Source organism: Copidosoma floridanum, unplaced genomic scaffold, assembly GCF_036245765.1.
Source record: "Copidosoma floridanum isolate Cflo_tuat_1 unplaced genomic scaffold, Cflo_Japanese_pri ptg000013l, whole genome shotgun sequence".
In the NCBI taxonomy this organism is placed as follows: Eukaryota; Metazoa; Arthropoda; class Insecta; order Hymenoptera; family Encyrtidae; genus Copidosoma; species Copidosoma floridanum.
The window spans coordinates 36,003,883-36,021,749 of record NW_028321890.1 but is presented as its reverse complement, the minus strand read 5'-3'; the positions used below and the strand labels follow the sequence as shown (position 1 = coordinate 36,021,749).

General features: G+C 40.1%; 2 protein-coding genes across 3 annotated transcripts; one reads left to right on the top strand and one right to left on the bottom strand.

The window, feature by feature from the left end:
• Positions 1-217: 217 nt before the first annotated feature.
• Positions 218-4,242, bottom strand: LOC106646165 (outer dynein arm-docking complex subunit 4-like). Its single transcript, XM_089590851.1, has 5 exons — positions 4,005-4,242; positions 2,288-2,560; positions 1,795-2,221; positions 1,368-1,736; positions 218-743 (listed from the first exon to the last, which is right to left on the bottom strand). The coding sequence occupies exons 1-5, from the start codon at positions 4,240-4,242 to the stop codon at positions 218-220; spliced, it is 1,833 nt and encodes a 610-aa protein (XP_089446977.1).
• A 573-nt stretch (positions 4,243-4,815) lies between these two features.
• LOC106646931 (uncharacterized) lies at positions 4,816-9,071 on the top strand. Of its 2 annotated transcripts, none has more exons than XM_089591448.1 (5): positions 4,816-5,011; positions 6,506-6,775; positions 7,745-8,292; positions 8,450-8,840; positions 9,000-9,071. In XM_089591448.1, the coding sequence occupies exons 1-5, from the start codon at positions 4,844-4,846 to the stop codon at positions 9,054-9,056; spliced, it is 1,434 nt and encodes a 477-aa protein (XP_089447574.1). In that variant the 5' UTR covers positions 4,816-4,843; the 3' UTR covers positions 9,057-9,071. The 2 variants fall into 2 exon arrangements, with proteins under 2 accessions (XP_089447574.1, XP_014218644.2); XM_014363158.2 differs by having other exon boundaries at positions 8,937-9,071.
• Positions 9,072-17,867: the final 8,796 nt, after the last annotated feature.

Here is a 17,867-nt window from a genome sequence, read left to right as displayed (position 1 = left end):
AAAAAAATTGTTTTGCCCGCCAAAAATGCCCCCTCCTTTTTTCCCTTTCGCGGAATAATAAAAGACACGTTAGCCTGTATTTTCATCAAACGCTTTTTATTCCCGCACATTCGCCTGTACGATTACAGTGACAACAAACACGATCATATAATATATAATGTACCCAAATACATGTTGGGCTAACAGTAGGACAAAACAGCCATCCACTTGGGGAGGTTCAGTCGTAGTCGTCAAAGTCGATGAGCCCGAGTATCCTCTTGCTGGGGGCGTACTTCCGGAGCATCTTCCTCCTCGCCTCGGCTTCCATGTCCCCGGGGGGCCTAGGGGCGACGGAGGGCTTGTTGCTGGGCATCCCGCTGTCCTTGGGCTTGCAGCCGGGCATGACCGACAGGCGTCTATTGGCCGGTACCGCGTCCATGGCCCGCAGGAGTAGGCGCAGTCGGGGCCTCAGGTCGTCGGGGGCGAGTCCGAGCATCTTGTTGACCCGCGTGCCGATGCCGTCGTCCTCGTGGCCGTGGCCAAAGTCCAACTGGTCGACGTACTCGACGGCGCGCTCGTAAAAGTCCACGAGGAAGTCGACCCCGAGCTTCCGGGCGGACTCGAGGGCCACCACGGCCGCTTCTTTCGCCTCGGGCTTGTTCATCTGGGCCAGTTCGATGCGCAACAGGATGTGATTGGCGTTGAGCACCCATTCCTCGTGACCCGACTCGAGGCCCAAGTCGCGCGCTTTTTTCGAGTAGAACCTGCAAGGTTTTTTTTTTTTAATATTTTGTTTTCCGAACAAGATTGAGCTCGTTATTTTTCATTTCGGAACAAAAATATTGATTACTCGCCGACAAACTGGCTAATTTATACACGTTTTTCACAAATGTCTTGCATTTATCACCAAGTGGACGCTCAGGATCGGGAAAACAACAAAAAATAATTTACTACGTCTTTATTACTTTTTTTTTTTTTTTTTTTTTCTACGGACTACAACCCGACTTGGATGTGGATAGTTTTTCAGTTTTTTTTTTTTTTTTTTGCAACATAACTTTTCGATACGTGTGATATCTTGTGATAATATTGTGTATTCATTGGTTTTTGTGCAACAAACTTTGACATGAAAATGTAAAATTTTTTTTATCAATATTGTAATAATTTTTCAACGAAAAGAATGAACTTTATTATCTGGAAAAATGTTGAAAAAATATATAAAACGAGTGTATAGCCCAAGCCTGCCGATTATTGTACAGCCCGACCTTTTGCAATTTTAATCCAAATTCCTTGGAATGCTGGAGTGTTTTGAAGCTCGGGCGTAAGATTAATATCGGAAATTCCCGGGCAAGAAGTATCCCAAAAGTATGCACCCCCGCGGGTATACACACCTGGCCAGGTCGTATCTGCGTATCTGCAGAAAGTGCTTGCACAGCTCGTGAAAGATCCAGAGTATCTCGAGCGGCCCGCTGGCCAGGGCGAGCCTCCACCTGCACTTGTCGAGGGCGGCCCTCACGTCCAGACACCTCGGCCAAGCCAATTCGCTGTCCCGCGGCAGCTTACCCCGCAACCTCAGTCCCAGGGCTCGGCGCAGGTACGCCTCCTGCCTCGCCTCCGACTCCCCGCACAGGCGCTGCAAGTTCCGCGGGTCGAGGTATGCCCGCGCCACCATGCGGTACAACCCCTCGAGGAACATCTCGCGCCCCGGCAACAGCCAGTCCCCCAACTCCTCCATCCTGTCCCTGGCCCGCTCCACCAACCTGTGCCCGCGTAAACATGTACAAGTCCCGTTTGGTGACAGCACCAGACCAACCGTACCGGAAGAAGCTCGGGTAGTCCCGGCACAGCCTGGCCTCGTGGAGGCCGCGCAGCATAAAGTAGGCCATCCTCCTGGCCAAGCAGCGCCTCAGCAGCACCTCCCGCCAGTTCTCCTCGAGCCGGGCCACCGTCAACGCCGCCCTTGCTTGGGCCCGCACCACGTATAAGGGCTTGCGCGTCCTCAGCGCGTCCTGCTGGCTCTGCAGCCTGTCGAGGAAGTCCCGCGTCTCGGCCACCAGTAGAACGCTGCCCCCTTTGTTAGCCGAGGGTAGGGCCCTGTGTCTCACGAGGCCCTTCAGGAAGCCCTTGTCGCTGCAGCTCGGCCCCAGGTACAGGCTCGCCATCCTCCGGTCGAGCTTGCGGTGCCGCTCCACCAGTCTGGCCTCCGGGTCGTCGACCTTGAACTTGTCCTGATCCTCGTCGATACCTGCCACGGGGAGATTACCAGCGTCAGCGAGACCTCGCGCTCAACTGAGGTGGTTGGGGCTCATACCCTCGAACTCGTCCTCCTCCTCGTTGAGCTTGTCCAGGAGGTCGCGCCGGTGGGCCTCGAGCTGGGCGATCCACGGCTGCAGTTGGCGGACCACGTCGGCCGAGACGTTGGCGCCCACGCAGTTGTCGACGGTGCCGTTGGCGAGCAGTACTGCATTCTTGAAGTGCCTGCGACGCCTCAGGCCGCGGTGAGCGTACACGAGGCTCTCGCAAAACTCGGCTATGTCGAACAGCGCCTCCATGCGCGTGTAGTACGCCCCCAAGTGGCTTGGGTCTGTGTACGTGTGCACGTATCTTTTAATAAGAATGGAGGGGGAGTGGTTTTTTTTTTTTTTCGTTCTCCCAATTGTGCTGTTGAACTACTTGTTTCCCACCGGAGGGGGGACGGGATTCTTAATTAAATCGGGGCAGTCGCGCGTAAAAGGAAAAAAAAAAGAGGGTCGAGGAGCTGGTGTAATTTATTCCGCGTCGTACTCTGGTCGGTCGATGCTTCGTTATTGGAGAATTTCGATAGTGCAGGTTTTGTGGTGTACGGGGTGTGGGGTGGAGCGCGCTCGGAGAATCCAAATCTGTGCCGGGGAGGGGGACAATGGAAGATTCATCGAGTGCGTTGTCAAGTGATTTGTCAGCTCTCGTTTGATATAACGGGGAGGGGTGTGTGCTGTGTTGACCGATTTTTTTTCTTTTCTGGAGGCGGGGGATATGATTAGGGGTCGCTTGATCGTCGGTAAATTGAGTGGTTCTTTGATCGATTGAAAAAAAAAATAATAATAATGTACCCGTCGTAGCGAGAATTGGATTTTTTTTATTTCAATCAAAATATGTGAAATCGAAAAATGACAATCAAAAATACTACTCTAAGAACACTAAGAAGGAGGTACCCTTAGAGGATGTGATTAGATGGTATCGCTGCTAGCATCGTAAATACGAAAAATTCCAAGTGTAAGTTACCAAGTATACAATCGTTGAAAACATACGTTGCATATCCCATCTCATGTATGAGATGGTACAACAAAGATATCTTTATCGCGACTTTCCACCTCTTGGGCTTCGATTCACCCGACAAATCCACGAGCAGTGTATTGCATCGCAGCCCCAAAGCGCCGACAATAAAAATCGAAGCCGCAATCGAGGATGAGTCCGGAAAGCCGAAATTCATCCTCTTCCCCTTGCCAAGTGTATCATCGACTTTGCGAAATACACCGGCTTAGCGTACATATATATATATATATATATATATATATATATATAAAAATCTTCGCTTCTCCGTGTACAAGATCCATCAATACACGTTGGTGAAGCTGACCGCCTCTTTGCTCAGCTGAAATTGACCAAGCGGTCCAAAGTTTGTGCACTTTGCCGCACCGAAGCAGTTTTTCAATCATCCGATACCTTGTGTATGTTGCAGCGTTTATAAAGATATTGAAAAAGAAAAAAAAAAAAATTGAAACGCCGCGCGATATAATTAGCGCGGCAAGAAGAAATTAATCGCCGGAACAGTCGGGAGGATGATTAACGAGGAGGCGGATGATGAATTGTCTTTTGAAATTTATACATTAACGTTAAAACGACAGGGGTACCCCCTTGATTGGGGTGTATTAATCATCATCTGGCGCGTGGGGGGTGCCACACTTTTTCTCTGCGTTTCGCTTTTGAATCTCGTATGGGAAGGGTTAACCGGTGCAATTGTAACATTAAGGAGCAGTGCCAATGGTAACCTATGCTCATGCATTTTTCGGCAACTTGGGCGGCCTTCTCGAACTGCCCGGACTGTTTGAGCGCCTCGCTGAGCCCCAGGAGGGTCCAGAGGAAATTGTCGTCCCCGTGCTCGGTCGACAACTCGTAGTAGTGTATTCCCTTGAGGTACTGTTGCAGCGTCGTGAACCGCCTTCCCCACTCGCGGTACAACACCTGGCCATTGAACAGTTTTTTCTCCTCTTCCGCTATTTTCGCCATTTTTTTTTTTTTTAGTTTTAGTTTTAAACTCTCTTTATTGCTTTATTTATTTGTTTTTTTTTTTTTTTTTTTTTCTTTTTTAATTGGTAAACTTGGGGAGGTTAGAATTTCACTGGAATTTCGTATCTGTTGGGCTTTTGCGATTTTTTTTTGTTTCACATTGTTTGTTTACTTTATCTCTTCAGAGTACGCGCGCACACATTGTCGCCGATAGCGAATTTTTATTGAACGGACCATGGGTGGGTCGTGAAGATTACGAGGTGATTTGACGATACGGCAAGTCAGTGCGACAAAATGAGGCGATTGGGGAGGGGGGGGGTCGATCGATGCGCGTGAAAGTAGCTCCCGGTATACATATATTGCAAGGTTTTTTTTTCCCCCTCCCTCTTTTTCTTTCGTTATTGCGCTTTGAGAAAACGGGCGGAGAAATTACCCTCCGTGACTATAAAATTGTACGACCGAAAGTGCACTGGGAAAACACGATTTTTCCATACGTATACGTGTGTTTGTACAATGTGAGGGAGTAAACAACGTTTTTATATTAATTTCCAATTTGTGCTGTTTCAGAAGCGCGAGGTGGCGAGAATCGCATGATGCGGTGATGGCGCTGCTGTACAGGTTCGCCCAGCTGCCCGATCGGAGCGGCACGCGAGTCTTTTCGTTCGTCGTGACCAGAAGCGTCGTGCGCGACCCCGAGCGCGACGTCACCAGCAAGGAGCTCGTGTGCGGCTTTCAAAAATGGGCCGTCGCCTTCTCCAGGGGCGAAAAGGTAAAGTTACCATAAAAACATCCATATATGTGTGACCATTTTTTTTTTTTTTTTTTTTTTTTTTTTTTTTTTTTCAAATAAACATTTAGCTGATTCACGAAGGGTCCCTGAGATCAATTGATTTCTAATTTTTACTTGTTTTCTTTTGTCTCTCTCTTCCCAAATGCTCAAGGACGTGAGTCGTGTATCGTATAACAATTACATATACTATGCAAGCGTACATTATTAGAGACTTGAAGAGCATTGTAGACGAAACATTATTTTTTTTCTCTATTTTTTCACACCCTTTTCTTACATGTGTCTCTGCTCTTGCATTTTTTCACCGACCTTTTGCTATACTCTATACTTGAAAATCTTTATTTCACCTTTGCATACTGTATCGTATACTATATATATATATATTAATCTTCTACGTCACTAGTGAAAAATATTACATCGTGAAGAAATGGCACATTTTTTACCATTTCATTTGAAGCGTATTCCTATACGTCACGATGTAATATTCCTCTGTACTGTCGTCGTTTCTTCAAACAGTTTGACGATCGATAAAACGATGCGCTACAAAGACTCTGTCGCTACATGTCTGAAGGAACGACGTAACTATTATATACTTACTGCAACTGGGTTTTTCATGAAACTTTTTTCCACTTTCCCTTCAACAATCCATAGATAATACAAGCACGTGCTCTACTTTTTGCATTAATACAACTATCGATTTTACGTAGATAAAGTACCAAAAGCATCGTGACACTCGCACTTAACGAAATAAATAAAATTTCTGGTATGGGCTCTTACTCGAGTCTGTCTTGCATAAACCCGTAAGTCTAAAAATGATTGCCCTATATTATATGCATACGTATACCTCAATTGCATGGTCGATTCCCTTTTGTGCACTTGTAATGCGAAAATTCTCTCTTTCCCCTGTCTCTCTGGCTTTTTCTCTCTTTCTCTATACAACTCACGAGTCTCCGATGATGCAGACAAAATATGCGCTCAAACCACTTTAGCCTGACTTGCATAGCGATACCGGAATGTGCTAGAAATTAGTTGATTGATGAAAAACAAATAAAAAAACAAAATGAAAATTAACATTCGCTACTGTGCGCAGAAGCTATGTACCTACGCGCACACAGCGGAGAAGCAAAGAAAGAGAAGCCAGTGTCGAGCGACGATGAGCGGAGGTAAAAAACAGAGGGCCAGAAAGTGTAGATGGAAAAAAGGTCGTCGTGAAAAGCCCCAGGAGCTGTATATCTGGAGTTTGTTCGTCTCCTCGCGGACCCCCTCTGCCCATTGGTCTCACCAACCGCAGATTCGGGGTTGGAGGAACGAACAAGTGTCCAATGAAAAAAAAAAAATAAATAAATAAAGACTGAAAAAAAAAGAAAATCTAACTACTGCCGCGCTTCTGGTCCCTGGGGGTGTGCCCCTGTCCCCTCTGTTTCTGTGTTGCAGCAGAAGCGCGGTAGAAACAAACGTTCTGTCTCTGATCGGCAGGTGCTCGGGGTCTACCTGGTCTGGCGGGGCGCGGCCCCGGGGGTGCGCGTCTACGTCGACTTCACCTTCACTTTGCTGAATCGCGAGCACTTCTCCGTCAACGAGGGCTTCAGCGGCAAGCGCGTCAAGTTCACCTACGACGCGCCCGCCCAGGGCAATCGCAAGTACATATCCGTCTCTGAGCTCTACAGTAGGAACTTTGCCGATCCCAATGGCGAGTTCCAGCTCGAGCTCTCCATGTCCAATGTTCGCACCATTTTTACCAGCGAGGTTGGTTTCACTCATCATTTTTACAACGCCATTTTACAGTCCCCCGTGAGTTTCTACTTCGTGATGGTATACAGCAATCATCTACACCAATTTTACCTTTTTTTTTTTTTTCTGCCTATATACCCTGTGCCATTTTACATACGCGTATATTAAACACCAATAAATATTGTGCAATATAACTGCGGGGTTCAATCAAATTTTATTTGATGGTTTTTATGACTGCAGTTACCTTTCCCACGTTTATACGTTTTTTTATGCGATCATGTAAGAAAACAATCGAGTTTGGAGTGAAACTATCATATATGTGGTCTTTTTGAAATTTGTTTATTGCGATAAAACGTTCCCAACGGATTCGCGTTGAAAGTATAAAGAGCAAAAAATTGATGGTCATGTAGACGCGTTTTTTCCAAAATTAAAGCGTGGAACAATGGCTCGGCAAAAGAGTCCTGTGGAGCTTGAAATAGGGGCTATGCCGAGCTCTTGGGCAAACATTTGACTCGCTCCCGGGAACCCTTTGTGGAGGGAACACAAATGCCGAGACACGACCTTTGCTCCGATCTGTATATGTACGTATATACGTACGGGGTATTTGCTCAAGAGCCCTTTGACGGGGACGCGGGCTTTGAAAAATTGACGTTTATTTCGGCGCCCCTATTGTCATCTGTCAATCGCAAATGAAAATCAATATAGATTTTTTTTTTATTCAGATCTGATCAATTTTTATTAACTAATTGGTACAAAGCCAACCTGATTTTACCCCACTTTTTATGATTTATTAATTAAAATCGAATTGAAACTCCAATAATGGCAAATTTCACCCCAGTTGACACACTACTACGAAGAATTCAAGTTGTCGTGGGTGAAAAAAAAAAAAAAAAAAAAAAAAAACTAACAAAATGAGCAAAAGTGCATTATCCGAAAGTCACGTGAGAGAAACCACTGATACGTATGCCTCTCGACCACACGCAGGTGCGGATGCCGTCGGGGGTGTTCACGGCCGGTCAGTCGAAGCCGAGCAAACTCGAGACGAGTTACTTCACGTTTGGTGGCTTCGATTGGAACGTGGTGGTGTACCCGTCGGGCAACAAGGAAGCCGAGGTCGGCCGGTCAACCGGTGAGAGCGGCCGTTTGAGCGTGTACCTGGTGCGACTGACGGGTTTCGACCACCGGTGCCGGGTGCGGTACATGGTGAGCCTCGGCGAGGGCGAGCGGCGCATCGAGTCGGGCCCCATAGACGACCTCTCCGACGACGAGGGCAGGGGCTTCGGCTGGCAGCCCCGGGTCCGCTGGCCCGACGTCGCCCACAAGAACGTGCTCACCGTGAGCCTCGAGATGTTCGAGGCCCGCACGATGTCCGAGGTCACGGTGCAGGCCCTCGGACCCGGCCTCCTACCCGCCAGTCCTTGCTACGACCGCGACAAGCAAGCCTGGGCCATACGCGCCGATCTACACTCGGACACCGTCAGGCTACACCTCGTCTACAAGGACATACACAACGTGCCGCGCAACCACCTCAGGTATACACCCTTGTACATAATATTATGCTCATCGCAATTATACTCCCTAGCTAGCATATTATCCACTTGCCCACAACTATACGAAATTTCAATCCGATGTGTATGTATATATTTTGCCGTTTCGAGCCATACAATGACGATGAAACTGCATATATAGGTACATGAGCTGGACGGCTTACCTCATACGGGGCGAGGAGCCGCACACGGAAGTGGTGAGCCTCCCGGGGGCCCCGTTCAGCCGGTACTACGCCCAAGAGGCGGCCGACGAGGGAATAATCATGGAAACGTCGCTGGGGGTGCACGAGGTCGAGAACGAGCACTGTCCCTTCGTGACGGAAAAGGGCCAGATTAGGGTGCGCATCGAGTGGAACGAGTCGCACTTGCTCTTCCAGGCCACCTATCACAAGTACGACGATGTCTGCCGGGTGCACAATCAACAGATGCGCCGCGAGATAGCCGCCCTCCAGGCCGAGAACTACAGCCTCGAGAGACAGATATTCAGCTACCAGAAGAGCTTGGCCTACGCCCAGGCCCAGACCCAGCAATCGGTGCGTTCTTAATCAATACTCGCGACTATTGGAGCTTCGTGGTGGCGTATTTTTTTTTTTTTTTTTTTTTAATACAATACGTCTTTGTTGGTGTAGCCGACGCACTCGGTGGTTGGGCCACCGGTCCCGGGAGGCCAGCAGCCCCAGCAGAGCCAGCAGCAACCGACCCCGGGTCACCTCGAGCGGTCCGCGTCCACGGACACCGAGTACGCCTGACGGGTGGGGCGCGTCCTCGGCCAACCGCACCACCAGCAGGGCTCCACCGCGCGACGACAATTACCCCCGAGTCCCCAGCAGCAGCGTTATTACCACCACAATAGGCTGGGACTGTTCGACGCCGATCCGCGGGTGCACGAGAACCTCGTCAACATGATGGACCGTAGGCTGAGCAACGTGCAGATGATGGCCCGTGACTCGCGCTCCAACTCGGCCCACAGCCAAACGAGCGGGGCCACGGACCAGGGGGCGCCACCGGCTTTCCACGGGCACCCGTACCGGCAGACCGGCAACGGGTACTACTACTCCACCTCCTCCTTGGGGTACGGCAAGAGGCGCAGGACCACGTTTTGGGAGACCCTGACGGGGCTGGTTTGCTCGCTGGGGGCTCTGGCGACCAGGGCGGCCAAGATGGCGGCGCGAAAAGCCGAGCCGCTCTGAAGCCACGGCCCGGAGGGATTTGGGGCTCAAAAAAGTTGCGCCGTGGTTGGTTCTCTTTTTTTTTCTACTCGCTCACTCTGTTCCTTTTCGGTGCTTCGAAAGTGTACACGAATACGGGGTTTTCCAAAATTTCCTTCTACTTTGCAATGTCGAGGCTCTTACTTCGTACTCTCGATGATATATATGTATAGGTATTATACTTTGTCGATCGTATAACTGTCCAAATGGGTTTTCGAGCGCGAAAGTAACAACATCCATCAAAAGTTCGGGGAAAAAGTTATATATGTATTATGTATATTTGCGAGAGCACCAGCAAGTTAGGAACAATTTTCTTGGTACAGCAGAGAACGAGTATCGTATATTACAGGGTGGATGGCCATGTTACTAAAGGATTACGATGTTATTGTACAAATTGTTGGGATGATGCAAATATTTTATTGGTGTAAACTTCAGTCGGTAAAATTCTATTTTTACGAAAAAAACAAATGATTTTCAAGTTACCTATTTTACGCGTATTAAAGTTAAAACTTTTTCAACCTTTGAATTAGTGCTCGTGTATGGAGTTTGACGCCTCAGAAACAAGCACTGACACGGACTACTACCTGCATGGGAGTTCAATAAAACAAACAAAATCGATTTTTTTTGTTTTACCGCCGTAAATCATCGATGTTGTTGATTTTAATTTACAGTTAACATGTTTAAAATTATACATGCATTCGATTTTTTAATACATTGAAAAATTGCATATTTCTTCAAAAAATTTTGTACGACCCTGTATAACAGGTAGGGCCATCTACCCTGTAACGGTGCATGTAAAATATATTGTCGTGCGAGGTCTGAATGTGGAAAATGAGACTTGTGCGTTTGTTAATGCTGATTTTTCGCTGATCAGAGGAAATTTGGCAAAATATGGGCTGCATGACCAAGAAGACGTCAGGGCGAGTACCTGTGAGTTGTTCGATAATGATTCAAAGTAAAAAAAAAAAGGTTTTTTTTAAGTTTTCAAGAAAAAACTAAATAAATACGTAATTGCATTTATGGTGTGAATGGAAAATATTGAAATAACGCGAGGTACATTATACCTATTCCTATTTGAGGAAAAAGGTAAAAAAATTTCTTGGTTGTCAGAGTTTATTTCTCCAAGAGTTGAAGAACAAGAGCTTTGTTAACTGATAAAAAAAAAAATATATATATATATATATACTAGTCAATTTTCCTCCAAAGACTCTTTTTCACCTAAGTCTATCCTAATGAAAATATTTAAATGTATACATTGTAGAAAATTAGAAATCTGTAGAGCAGAGCAAATCATGAGAAACTTTGACTCAAAGTTAATTATTATATAAGCTATTATTAATAATAATAATATTAACAATTATTATAAGCGGCCGATATTTGCGATAATCGATGTCAAATTTTATGAATATCCAATGTGTAATAATGGAGCAAAAAAAAATACAAGTAGACACTATATATGTGTATTAGCAAAAGTCCAGATACTGCGATAAATGCAGCTTTTCATGGGGAAACTCGGTACGCTCATTAGCGCAGGAACAATTTAAAAAAAATACTAGAGACTCTGATCATCCTTGTGAGATGAGAAAAAAAAAAAAAAGAAAAAAAAATGCAAGTAAAAAATACGCGTCTCTATCCTAAATAGGGTATATCATTAGTTAACTAAGTCTGTCGATTGGACTTGTCTAGTCCTTAAATATTATTTTAGTACTTCTTTTTTAATGGATTGCCCATAATCTTACTCCCGAGTTTTGAATTCTATATTCTTGTTCCATCAAAAATGACATTTTTTCAATTGACCAATCGATGGATACTCCGAAACGATGCGATGTGAGTGCAATTTAATTATCTTTTCATATCCGCACTTTGGTTATGTACTTGAGACTCGAGTCTTGAAGAAAAAGCTTTCTATCTGCACACATTTTCAAAGACGTATGACACACTAAGTTTCTTACAAAGAAAAAAAAAAAAAAAAAAAAAAAGTAACAAGTACGTGGAAATTGTTTTTGTATTTTCATTGCAAATTTTTTTAGTGTTACTTTACTACATAATCTTCCAAGATAACTTTGTGAATACAAGAAAACATTTGTCATTAAACTCATTAAATAAATATTAGTTTCGTAGGAGGGATGAAAAAAAGCGCAAGTCTCGGTATGCGATGCGGAACAATTGGTAAATGAAAGCCAAGTGACGCTATCGATCCAAATCCAACGGTTATATATATGACCAAGAGCACAAACGGCCCTCGGGTTTGCTTACGTTTGATCGATGATTTGCCTCCGATTCCCTCCTACCACGTTTTTTTTTTTTTTTTCTTATTTTCATCCCTGTCTGTTTTATTTTCATCAAGCAAATGGAGCTCTCCCCCTTTGATGCTGATACATATTTCTACTTTTTTCTTTTTTCCCAAGCACAGGTCTCTATTTATTTCTAAAAAATTCACACAGATTTTTATTTTCATTTTATCATCGACAAAACGTACTTTAAGAATCGCCGATAATTAAATGTGCCACTTTACTAAGATTAGGCTGTAAAATAAATGTTTACACAAAAGTTTTACGACGAGTATGAAAATGTGATCCGTCTGCTGTAATATCAGAATTGAATGAAACCAAAATTGTGAAATACCTAACAAAGTTGTTATGTACGCGCGGAGATGCCGTGTGCATAATTTGTACATACACGTGAAACTTTATTATAAAGATAAAAAGAAGAGGTACATTATTTACAAACTAAAAATAGAAGTCGCTTGTTTTCGACAAATACTGCACATCGCGCGTGTTTTTACAAATATAAAATTAATATATACTAAAATGTATTTATACCATTAAGATCAGTAAACATACGTACATATAAACACAAACACATATATATATTTGTTGTGAATTTAATTTTTTTAATTTATTCATATATACTTTATATTTTGATTATAATTCAGACAAGTTGGAGGTACTCAAGCGATGATGTTAATTAAGTGCGTAGTATGAATTTAATTAAACTATCTATTTAAAAGTAAAAGTTGTTGAACTTTTTATCAGTTCATACATGAGTAACGTTATAATTCAAGCATGAATCTAATTTTAAAAGAGGACAACTGTACTGTGCGTTAAATATTGAAATTACTTTTTATTTGCATAAATATTAAAAGGAACAATCACATACGCAATAAACTTGCATGAAGTATAACTAAAGTATTCACTTTCTATTACCAAAGTGAACGAGAATTTATAAAACGATGGAACTCTTGAGTACAAATGAATTTTATTTTTAATAAATGGTACTTTTAATATTGTTTCATTGTTATGAACAATTTTCATTACGAATAATAAATATTAACAAACTATTACTAACGATTTTAAAATTAATGTAATTTTTTTATCCAGTCAAGTTTAAATTAATATCAAGTCCAATTTATGATCACTTTACACATGACATATCAGATATATATAAGATATCGTTTTTACTGTACTATTAAACACAATTGCCTCAGCTAAATATCAGCGTGCGTGTCTAATCTATATCATGTGAATTTTAATCATACACGATGACGCTTAGTATAACAATAATACACTTTGTATCAAATAATTAAACCGTCTCTTGTCCAAATTCAATTATGGAACTAAGAAATCAATAGAAATGAGGGATGTAAAAACATGTTTAATGGGTTAATTAATATATGACAATGATCGAGGTAACTTTTTTTTTACTTTGCAATCATACTTCATGATTCATTAAAACTGATGTTTTATTAAAAAGCATTTGTTTTTTCTTCTATTTTACCACGCAATCCATCAATCAAATACGACACGCTAACAAAAAAACTTTCAAATATTGTAATTTATTTATTGCGTTGGTTGTAATAGTACTAAGGGGATACAGGAATACTTTTTTATTGCTTGTACAGTAATAAAAATGTATATACATATGTTAAAACTAATTCTATAAATTTGTCAATTTAAAGAAAAAAAAAGATATTGAAGTTTAGTGCGCTAAGTGTTTAATATGTAAGTACAGTTGGATGAATAAACCTTTGTAGGAAAGTAGTTGGGAAACCCTGAATCGTTAGAGTCGTAGCGTATGGCATCACATAGTGAATTTTTTTTTTTTTTTTTTTTTTTTGCAGTATACCGACAACTGTTTCATTACTTTCCAAAATTTTGATGATCCAAACTAATAATATACAAAGATAATATTTCAAATTTTTAAATAATACAAAAAGGGGGAAAAATATCAATGCCCATCGAGACTCTGGTGTATCTTTTAATAAAAAGTTATACAGACATACAGGAAAATCTATATCTTTCGACTAATTAATTATTCAGGCAGTAGGCCAAATGTTGCGGCGCAAAACAACATAGCACTGACAATCTCATCCTTGTCTTCTTACAATTGCCCAAGAAAACTATACGTATCAACTGAAAAAAAAAATAAAAAACAAAAAACAAAAAAAAAAAAAAGGAAGGGAGAAAAAACGTGCCAGATGCAATCTTCTTTTGACACAAAACACACTTGATAAAGTTATATACATAAAAATGAATATTGCTACGTGGAAAAATAAGTCATCTTTTTTACAAATATAAATGTGTGTGCTTGATTGTTACAACGTAGCTCTACTTTAGATATTATTGTTAGAAGTTGCACTAATATTTTACCTATCGATCTTACAAAATAAATACAAATTATATTTTGTTACAAAATATGAGAGGATTGGTTAAACTGTTAATTATCTCTTTTATCGTATTAAAACTTGAAATAAATAAATTGTTTCCATCGTTCGATATAATACTTTTATATGTTATCTGATATGAAATTAATGTGAAAGTTTATTGAAAATAATATATTAAAATTATATACGTTGAACTGTACATATTTAGAGATAAAATGGAAAAGTACATGTGACTTTACTAGAGTTCATTTTCCAAATAAAAGCAAACATATAAATTAATAAATGTGTAATATAATAAAAATTTCACCAGATTTAGAACAACTTCATTCAGAGGGAGAAAATAGTGTAAAGTGTAAAAATGACGATTACAAAAAAATTACGAAAAATGCAAAATCATCAAATAAACTTTGCGTGGCAGCACCTTAGATATCAAAAAACAAGTTATTATATGATATTCATTAGTAAATTGCATAAAAACTCAATTGAAACAAAGGGATCAGGTAATCATTTAATGAAATAAATGAAATGTCAGTTGAATAATTTTTCAACGCTTTTTATAATTAATAATATTTATTTGTACAGAATTAGTTTTATCATATTTAAACGGAATTTTTAAATAATGCAAGTAATTTAAAAACAATTCACAAAACATATACAAAATCAAATACAGTGGGACCATTGTTTCTTTTATCGATGTAAATCAAAATTAAAATTCCGAATTGTAATTCTGAAAGAAAACTTTAAAAATTTATAATTTGTGCTTGCATGCTTTTTGAGCAAAAAAAAAAAAAAAAATTAGACTTGAAACAGGGTATAAATCAGAAACAAAATGTCAGAGACAAACAAATTTGTGTAACATTGAGGTGAATAAGAATTTCTTGTAATCGATGTATTTCAACGTTACTTTCTCAAAAAAATTTAAAATTTCGGCTCCGTTTATGCTAAGCAAAGTCTCACATACAACTATTTTAAATTTAATATGTGGATTTTAATTTAATTTTGGATGTTTTAAAAAATTTTTTACTCGAGCACATTTTTTGCTTATTAAAATAATAATAAGCAAACGAACTAATTAAAAAACAAGAGCAAATTTAAAAAGATGAAAAAAAAAAAATCTGTATCAATTGAATTATTTTAGATTTGTGTATGGCCCAAAATCTCTTGATGTAATCGTGGTTTAATGAATAATTCGAAACACATATATCGCAGATGCGCTTGACATAATCGAAAATGTGTGCACAAAAATGCTAATATTTAATGTTTTAATTACCACAAGAGCAATGGGTCTCCCGAGTTTAGAGATATTGCGAACTAATTGAATTATATTCTACTTGTAAACCATCTGTGAGTCTGCATAATCTTTTATAAAATTCTATATGCTATATTCAAAAAATTGTGTCATATTTTATTATACATGCCCAACTCAGTAACCACTTAAAAATATTTAATCTTTTACGTCTTTGGTGCTTGGTCACTGGACATTACCCTCTGCTCCATGGACGAAAATATTCTCCTCTAGGACACCAGGACTTGTAAAATAAGTAGTATACGCACCACGGACGAAAATAAAAAAAGGCCCTATTGGTACGCAATATAAAATATAATATTATTTTTTACAGTTTTTTATTTTCTATTAATAAAACCTCACGGGTCACCAATTTTTTTCTTCCTTTTTTTAGAAACAGCCGCTTCAAGATCATAAATTTTACTAAAGGTCTGAAAATTGGTCATTCAAATATTGTCAAATCATTAAAAATAAGTTTTACAACAGTAATTACTTTAGCAGCTCAAAAAAGCTAATTCGAAATTCAGCAAAGAGCAATTTTAGAAAATATTCGAGTAGTTGAGCTTAAGAACTTGAGAAAGGAGAGCTGTCTCTTATTTTCCGAGCTCAGAATAGTAAAAGACAAGAGTGAAACTAATCTCCAATTCATCGAAGTTTTTGAAATTCGAATTTGGAGCGAGATTCCGTGTACTTACCACTAAACTTCTTGACGGCCATCTGCGTCTTTCCTTTTCTCGATCAGATTACTTTTGACTTTAGCATTTTTTGAAAGTACCTTTTCCCTTTTTTTACAGCAATTGTAAATTTTCGCTATCCATAAACTAGGCTTAGTTCTTTACGCGAATACCTATGTAAGTGATGCAACAATTATAAAGTCACATATTGCACGCTATTAATGGAGTGGTAATTTCATAACACTTAGCAAATTGGCTCTTGCATCCCTTTTAGATTCTTCAACATCAACTTTACGATATTTTTGTCAGTCACGAGGTGTCTATCGTGGGCCACACCACTGCCAGTATTTTCCACTTTTTTAGCCGATCCGTGAAACTCCACAGCTGATGTCTTTTCGCTCGTCAGACCAGCGCCGGGCATCACGATTATTTTACCGTCCGACCGGTCCACCAATGTTTTAATGAGATCGGAGCCCTCGATTGCCGAAAATTCGAAAAAAGGAAGAAGCCACTGTCAACAGTTAACCCCGAAAAATCCTTCTATTATTGATTTTTATTTTTACAAACTTTGAATTGAAAATGTGAATTGCATGAAAATAATAATAACGGATTATTTTAATTCTTAAAAAATTTTTTTTCCTCTTTAGTCATATCCATACGAAACCTTTTCAGTTTACCTCTTTTCGGATTCGAAGACATTTTTAAGTAGGTGAGTAGTAGGCATGAAAAATACAACACCCTCTTGCAAAATTTATAACCAGAATTAGATATAAAAAGCTTTTGTGGTTTCATAATATAAAAACACGACTTCGTTCAAGAGTAATCGTGCTATAAACTATTATTTTAATAATTTCATATTGATATCATTATTTATGTATTGCTTGACATCAAAAAATTTAAATTTTGGTTCACCGTAGCAAGATCGTATTTTTGTGTAATTTTGACTGTACGCTTAATGTTTTTAAATTCTATTGACGTACTAATTATCCAACGACGTATGTTGACGAAAATTTCTATAAGAACAGATATATAAAACGAAAAGCGAAGATACCTATCATTTTCCATACTTGTGATCAATAATTGTTTCTTTCCTTCAAACGTGTTGAATATAGCTTTCGTAGTGGATAAAAATGATGGTTCATTGCAATCCTTGTTTATATTCTTTTGTCTGAATTTACAGAGAAAGAAGGGGGGAAAATTTTTTCTCTGCAGTAAAAACCTTTTTATTATTATAGTGTAGAATCTTCAAGTATTTTTATGCCCGAAGACAAATGCAAAGTCGACTCTATGCATAAGCTGTAATTTTTCTTCGACGAAAGGTACTTTGTCTATAAGCCTTTAATGGAAGGTGCAAACACATTCTCTTTAATTCACCATTTTTTTTTACCTTAGATATAAAAACGTTGTCGTACATACGTAGATATCATATTACCACTAACATGGCTGATACTCCGGGCTATTTTTTTTTCTATAAGCAAAGAAACTATAAATCGATGCGTGATATTAAAATATTAAAAAGTTAATCAATTTCAAAGTTTTGAAAAGTTTACTATTTTTTATCCATATATGTTTTTATTCAACGTATTGGAATAAATGTTACACATTTTCAGACACTTGACTTCATCTGTTCGTAAAAAAGGGGTTTTTCGTAACCTTGAATATTTGTTGCGCTCTCGGTACGAAAAATAGCATTCGCATCTAAAACGCATCCAACCAGAGCAATCACAAAA

Excerpts from the sequence above, each read along its gene's own strand:
- LOC106646165 (XM_089590851.1), bottom strand. The coding sequence starts at position 4,242 with ATGGCGAAAATAGCGGAAGAGGAGAAAAAACTGTTCAATGGCCAGGTG. Across the intron at positions 2,561-4,004 it reads CGAAAAATGCATGAGCATAG|ACCCAAGCCACTTGGGGGCG; the intron begins GTTACCATTGGC and ends ACACGTACACAG. Across the intron at positions 2,222-2,287 it reads GGAGGAGGACGAGTTCGAGG|GTATCGACGAGGATCAGGAC; the intron begins GTATGAGCCCCA and ends TCCCCGTGGCAG.
- LOC106646931 (XM_014363158.2), top strand. The coding sequence starts at position 4,844 with ATGGCGCTGCTGTACAGGTTCGCCCAGCTGCCCGATCGGAGCGGCACG. Across the intron at positions 5,012-6,505 it reads CCTTCTCCAGGGGCGAAAAG|GTGCTCGGGGTCTACCTGGT; the intron begins GTAAAGTTACCA and ends TCTGATCGGCAG. Across the intron at positions 8,841-8,936 it reads AGGCCCAGACCCAGCAATCG|CCGACGCACTCGGTGGTTGG; the intron begins GTGCGTTCTTAA and ends TTGTTGGTGTAG.